This window comes from Anarrhichthys ocellatus, unplaced genomic scaffold (assembly GCF_004355925.1).
Source record: "Anarrhichthys ocellatus isolate YVR2014 unplaced genomic scaffold, GSC_Weel_1.0 scaffold2818, whole genome shotgun sequence".
NCBI classification, from domain to species: domain Eukaryota; kingdom Metazoa; phylum Chordata; class Actinopteri; order Perciformes; family Anarhichadidae; genus Anarrhichthys; species Anarrhichthys ocellatus.
The window spans coordinates 1-6,803 of record NW_022282792.1 but is presented as its reverse complement, the minus strand read 5'-3'; the positions used below and the strand labels follow the sequence as shown (position 1 = coordinate 6,803).

At 48.3% G+C, this 6,803-nt stretch overlaps 1 protein-coding gene across 1 annotated transcript; it reads left to right on the top strand.

Moving 5' to 3' along the window:
- Nucleotides 1-2,533: 2,533 nt before the first annotated feature.
- Nucleotides 2,534-6,791, top strand: LOC116378573 (phospholipase DDHD1-like). The gene is made up of 4 exons (XM_031840464.1): nucleotides 2,534-2,840; nucleotides 2,927-3,036; nucleotides 5,563-5,669; nucleotides 5,978-6,791. The coding sequence occupies exons 1-4, from the start codon at nucleotides 2,671-2,673 to the stop codon at nucleotides 6,296-6,298; spliced, it is 708 nt and encodes a 235-aa protein (XP_031696324.1). The 5' UTR covers nucleotides 2,534-2,670; the 3' UTR covers nucleotides 6,299-6,791.
- Nucleotides 6,792-6,803: the final 12 nt, after the last annotated feature.

Below are 6,803 nucleotides of genomic sequence, written 5' to 3'. Positions count from 1 at the left end.
CTCCGTCCCCACCTGGAGGGAGCAATCCACCGGTTTCCGGCAGAGAACCATGGCCTCAGATTTGGAGGTGCTAACTCTCATCCCCGCCGCAAACCACCCCAGTGAATGCTGGAGGTCACGATCCGAGGAGGCTAACAGGACCACATCATCTGCAAATAGCAGAGAAGCGATCCCGAGACCCCCGAGACTGACGTTCTCCGCCCCCAGGCTGCGCCTAGATATCCTGTCCATGAAAATCACGAACAGGACCGGTGACAAAGGGCAGCCCTGGCGGAGGCCAACACCCACCGGGAACGTGTCTGACTTATTGCCGAGAATGCGGACACAGCTCCTACTGCAGTCGTACAGAGACCGGATCGCCCGTTGTAACGGGTCCGGCACCCCATACTCCCGCAGCACCCCCCACAAGACCCCCCGAGGGACCCGGTCGACAGCCTTCTCCAAGTCCACAAAGCACATGTAGACTGGTTGGGCAAACTCCCAGAACCCCTCCAGTAGTCTTGCGAGGGTAAAGAGCTGGTCCACTGTTCCACGGCCGGGACGGAATCCGCACTGCTCCTCTTGAATCTGAGGTTCGACAAGCGGTCGGAGCCTCCTTTCCAGCACCCTGGCATAAGCCTTCCCCGGGAGGCTGAGTAGTGTGATACCCCGGTAATTCGAGCACACTCTCCGGTCCCCCTTTTTGAAGATGGGAACCACCACCCCGGTCTGCCATTCCATGGGCACTGATCCCGACCCCCATGCGACATTGAAGAGGCGTGTCAGCCAGGACAGCCCAACCATGCCCAGCGCCTTCAGCATCTCAGGGCGGATCTCATCCACCCCCGGCGCCTTGCCACCAAGGAGCTTTTTGACTACCTCAGCAACCTCTGCCAGGGATATGGGTGAGCCTCCCCCTAGGTCCTCAGGCGCTGCCTCCTCTGCAGAGGACATGTTGGTCGGGTTTAGGAGTTCTTCAAAGTGCTCTTTCCACTGCCCGACGATGTCCTCCATCCGCGTTACCCCCCCCCCCCCCCTGCTGAGAACAGCCTGGGGTAAGCCCTGCTTTCCCTTCCTGAGCCGTCGGATGGTTTGCCAGAACCTCCTTGAGGCCAACCGAAAGTCCTTCTCCATGGCCTCCCCGAACTCCTCCCATGCCCGAGTTTTAGCATGCGCGACCACCGCAGCTGCAGCCCTTCTGGCCTGCCCGTACCTGTCAGCTGCTTCAGGAGACCCCTGGGCCAACCAGGCCTTGAAGGTCTCCTTCTTCAGCTTGACGGCTTCCCTCACCTCCGTTGTCCACCACCGGGTTCTCGGGTTGCCGCCACGACAGGCACCGATGACCTTCCGGCCACAGCTCCTAGCGGCCGCGTCCACAAGAGAGGCTTTGAACATGGTCCACTCGGATTCCGTGTCCCCAACCTCCCTCGGGATGTGTGAGAAGTTCTTCCGGAGGTGGGAGTTAAAAACCTCCCGGACAGGGTCCTCCGCCAGACGTTCCCAGTTCACCCTCACTACACGTTTGGGTTTGCCGGGTCTTTCCAACCGGTTCCCCTGCCATCTGATCCAACTCACCACCAGGTGGTGATCAGTTGACAGCTCTGCTCCTCTCTTCACCCGAGTGTCCAAGACATACGGCCGCAGATCAAATGATACGATTACAAAGTCGATCATTGATCTCCGGCCTAAGGTGTTCTGGTACCAGGTACACAAATGAGCCACCTTATGTTCGAACATAGTGTTCGTTATGGCCAAACCATGGCAAGCACAGAAGTCCAATAACGAAACACCATTCGGGTTCAGATCGGGCAAGCCGTTCCTCCCAATCACCCCCCGCCAGGTTTCTCCGTCATCGCCCACGTGAGCGTTGAAGTCCCCCAGGAGAACTATGGAGTCGGTAGGCGGCGCCCTTTCCAGGACCCCTCCCACCGACTCCAAGAAGGCCGGATACTCTGAACTGCTGTTTGGTGCATAAGCACAAACCACAGTCAGAGCCTTGCTCCCCGCAACCCGTAGGCACATGGAGGCGACCCTCTCGCTCTCCGGGGAGAACTCCAACACAGCGGCGCTCAGCCGGGGGCTCGTGAGTATCCCCACTCCCGCCCGGCGCCTCTCACCCTGGGCAACTCCGGAAAAGGACAAAGTCCAACCCCTCTCCAGGAGCTTGGTTCCAGAGCCAGGAGGCATCCTAATTGGATGCCCGAACCACCTCAGCTGACTCCTTTCGACGCGAAGGAGTAGCGGCTCTACTCCAAGCTCCCTCCTGATGACCGAGCTCCTTACCCTATCTCTAAGGCTGAGCCCGGCCACCCTACGGAGGAAACTCATTTCGGCCGCTTCGACCTTGTCCTTTCGGTCACGACCCAGAGTTCGTGACCATAGGTGAGGGTAGGAACGTAGACCGAGTGGTAAATTGAGAGCTTTGCCTTCCGGCTCAGCTCCCTCTTCACCAAGACGGTCCGGTGCAGCGCCTGCTTTACTGCTGCAGCTGCACCGATCCGTCTGTCGATCTCCCGCTCCATCTTACCCTCACTCGTGAACAAGACCCCGAGATACTTGAACTCCTTCGCTTGAGGTAGGCACTCCGTCCCCACCTGGAGGGAGCAATCCACCGGTTTCCGGCAGAGAAACCGGTCACATAAATGACTAAACACTGGCACACTGCTCTGAAACACATCAATTCAGGTAGTAATGAACCTTCTCATCTCCTCAGCCTCCAGCAGCGGGACGCGTCTCCATCGGGGTTATGTAGAAGAGGCAGCACCTGAGGACACCCCACCTGAAACCACGCACATCGTCTTTGTGGTGCATGGTATTGGCCAGAAGATGGACCAGGGCCGCATCATCAGGAACACCAGCATGTGAGATATCGAGAGGTTGCCAGTGGGAGCACAGATAATTGGAAAAGAATCAGAATTATTCTTGAAGTAATTGTTTTGACTTGTAGGATGAGAGACGCTGCCAGAAAGATGGAGGAGAAGCACTTCTCTGATCGCACCACAGAGCATGTAGAGTTCCTTCCTGTGGAGTGGAGGTCAAAACTGGCTCTGGATGGAGGTATGATGCACCTCAGCTCACAAACATCCAAAACAAAAGTTGTTGTAAGTGCTGTACAGTGTTGAAGGGAATGTACAAGAAATTGACAATTAAGCTAATTATGCTAAAAATGTTGTTTAGATGTTTAGACATCTAAACATGGAGAATGTTAAAGTGGTACTTTCAGAAAAGGTAATTGGATTATAAAAATGAAAAATGACTTATCCTCTTAGGGCTGGCCTGCCTTCAGGGGGGGTCAAAGGGTAGAGATGACCCCGGCCGGAGGATCAGGGGTGCCCATGCAAAGGTCTAATGTTTACCCTTAAATGACTTATATCACTTACAATACAAGATATATGTATACATGATAAAATAAATGTATTGCTATCATTAAAACATTTCAAATTATCATCTGATACTTCACCCCTCTCTGTAATGGTGCAGTTTTGACTGCACCATTTTCACAATTAGTGGGGTCAGAAGTGTCACTAATATAAAGATGGAAAGGGAAATGTAGCCTGACTAGTTAAGTCAAAATGCCTTACCAAGGGTCTGAAAAAAGAAAAGCCAGGGTACAGAGAGAAGAAAAGGAAAGGTGCAGAGAGAAGCACCAGGTATGACAGGCGAAGCTAAAAGTGGCTACGGTAAAAAGCTAGGCAGACTAGCAAACCACATTTTAGCTGAAACCAGCCCTCACACCTCTCCGCTCTTCGGGGTTACTGGCTGTACGCTGGGTAAAGCATCCAGACACAGATCTCTGCTGAGTGGATTGATGCCTCCCACAAGAATCTACGACAATTGATTCATGGGCTATGAAAAGGATGTGGTTAACGTATTCTGAGAGGGGATAACCACAACAATGAAACAGGAACTATGTGCTGAGTGGAATGATGCCTCCCACTAGTGTCTGCAACAAATGATTCCTCTTTACTAATGGGGCCGGGTTTAAGCATAGGGGCGGGAGTTACATTAGACTTGCTACATTAATAGACTTAAGGCCTGTAGACTTGTTCAGGCCTTAAGTCTAATTTTTCATGAACAATTTTGGGCAGATAGGAGGATGTACATTTGAGTTATAACAACTTCATGTTTAATGGCTATGTAAAATGGCCGCCATTCTACAGTAAGGTGGTTCCAGAAAACCTTTCAACATTCAGGTCTAGAGAATAAATTGCCAAACTTTTAAGTCGATGTGATTATGTCTGTAGGAGTAGTTCCTTAAAGTACACCAACAATATGCCTAAAAGGGCACCTACAATTCTAAATGGTCAACGTCCTGTTGGCCTTATTACGGTATACCTCCAAGAGAGTATTTTGTATGTCTCCACACAGATTTGGTAGGCAGATGTAACAACATCTGCCTACCAAATCTCATACATGTAGGTGAAACATATCGCTAGGCTTCCTTCATAATATTCTAGTGGGTGAGCCACATTTTTGATGACCTTGCAAGACCCATATCATCTCTTCTGACACATGTGCAAAGTTCCATGACTTTAGAGCATCTCAAGCCACTTAGAAAGCAACTTCCTGTTAATGTGTGGGTCGGCAGAGGCAGGCTTGTGACGGGACAGGAAATCCGCTGCCTGGCTCCATTCTCCTGTTAGATCAATTTGCATGTAGGCTGGTCATGCTTCCCTCTCAGGAATGGCAGGAACCTGTAGCTCTGAGGGATCTAAAGAGGGCTTTAATAAAAAGTGATAAACATTAGCATGTTTAAAATTACAGGAGAAAATACCAGTTGACAAAGACCAGTTAATAATAGCTAAAATGTCTGAACCAACCATCTGAAATACCGTTTTTAAAAACCAAGTGCTAATGCAGTCTGAAGGACAAGTGGATGATTTAGAAAGTGCAACAGTGCGTTCCAGGATTGAGAGATTTAGCTAAAATGGGATAGTGTTGAAGGTGGGCAGGAGTCGACATCAGGCTCCATATGTTCAGTATTAAACTGTTGCCAAATTTCCATTATTTTATTATAAAAGTAATTAAGAAACTCCTCACATCTCTCTGGGGTTGACTCAACTGGCCACCTAGACGGGGGACAGTTGGGGGCATTGGTTTAATCAACAGTGTGATATTTTGGCTTGTGGATATCCCGAACTAGAAAGGGCTAGGCTAGAGCATCTAAAAAAAACAGATTCATCCTCTGGGGACCACGGATATCCGCATCTGATTTCACTGAAATTTGGTTATTAGTTTTTGTGATACCTTGTCATGGACAAAAATATTGCTCAAGGTGACATTCTTACTGAACAGAGATGCTTGACGAGATATCTCAGCGTCGCCAGAATAATTAGGACTCATCTTCTGTCAATATGAAATGTAATTTCCAAATTTCATGATATAGACCAATGTGTTGGACAGATGCTATTTACTTCGGATCATTGTCAAACATGAAAATACATATGTATGTACTGTATGCATGTATGTATGGCAGATCAGAATCACTTTTTTCACCGGAATATGAAACAGTATTGAAAAAGTCATTTTTCTCTGGGAGCGTCTGACAGTTGTGTTAGATGTATTTGTATGATCTCCCTGCAGACACGGTGGACTCCATCACGCCAGACAAAGTGAGAGGTCTCAGAGACATGCTAAACAGCAGCGCCATGGACATCATGTACTACACCAGCCCTCTGTACAGAGATGAGGTGAGACGGAAACTGTTGTACACTACAAATTTTCAGTTCCCTTTAAGGAACAAATTCATCCTGAAGTTTAGCCTTGTTATGCTTCCTCACAGCTGTGTGGCTGCATTTTGTCACAGTGCTGACAGTTTGGGACTGTTAGTCGCATGAGCTCAAATCAACTCCACTCAGGCAAAACTAAATCCTGGCTAAACTGTTCCAACATCCAACATGGCTCTATAGCACTGAATATGAAAGAATTAGAAATAGCAATTGAGGCAAATACCTCATAAATTTGTATATGTGTGTTGTTGTGCTTTGTGTGTATGTAGATTACCAGGGGTTTGACTCTGGAGCTGAATCGTCTGTACTCACTCTTCTGCTCGCGAAATCCAGACTTTGAGAAAAATGGGAAGGTGTCCATAGTATCACACTCTCTGGGCTGCGTCATCACCTTTGATATTATGACGGGCTGGGACCCCGTGCGCTTTCACCATCCAGAAGCACCAGATCCAGAGGAAACAAGGGTTCGCTGGCCGAGTGATGAAGAGCGTCACCTTCAGGAGCAGCTGAGACTCACACGCCTCAGGTACTTCACAAGTTATTCGTCTGGAACGGGTGAGGAAGTCGATTCCACATCTGTTTTGGCATAAAATGTACCTATTGTTGCAGAAGATTTCAGTGATATTGCCAATCCTTGTCCACTTTTGTATTGCAGAAGCAGAGTTAGTATTTACTAGTACATACACTTTTTCACATAAACAGTGAGAACTTCAATTCTTGTTTACAGTCGATACATTTTTGCATTGCAAGAAAAATAGGATAGATTAAAAGCATGGAGAAGTTTGATGAATCTGTCTTGCCTTTCCTGCCAAAACAGATCTACACTGACACTCCTCTCTATAGATGTTGCACAAAACAGCATCCTGTTATGAGATGTTATGGTTGTATAAAATTATTTTACTGCAGAATTAGTTTTTTTGGTTAATATTTGGATACTCCCTAAAACTGAAAATAGTGGAAATGTAGGCTTCTCCAAAAGGGGCAGGGTCTGCCTTATCACATGTATCTCTGGAAATAATAATCAGAATGTCACCAATATTTAATACTTTTGTCGATCTTTGAAATTTACACAGATGAATTATAGATGGGAATTTA

Coding starts and splice junctions, on each gene's coding strand:
- LOC116378573 (XM_031840464.1), top strand. CDS start 2,671: ATGAACCTTCTCATCTCCTCAGCCTCCAGCAGCGGGACGCGTCTCCAT. Junction 2,841..2,926: donor ATCATCAGGAACACCAGCAT/GTGAGATATCGA, acceptor TTTGACTTGTAG/GATGAGAGACGCTGCCAGAA. Junction 3,037..5,562: donor AAAACTGGCTCTGGATGGAG/GTATGATGCACC, acceptor ATCTCCCTGCAG/ACACGGTGGACTCCATCACG.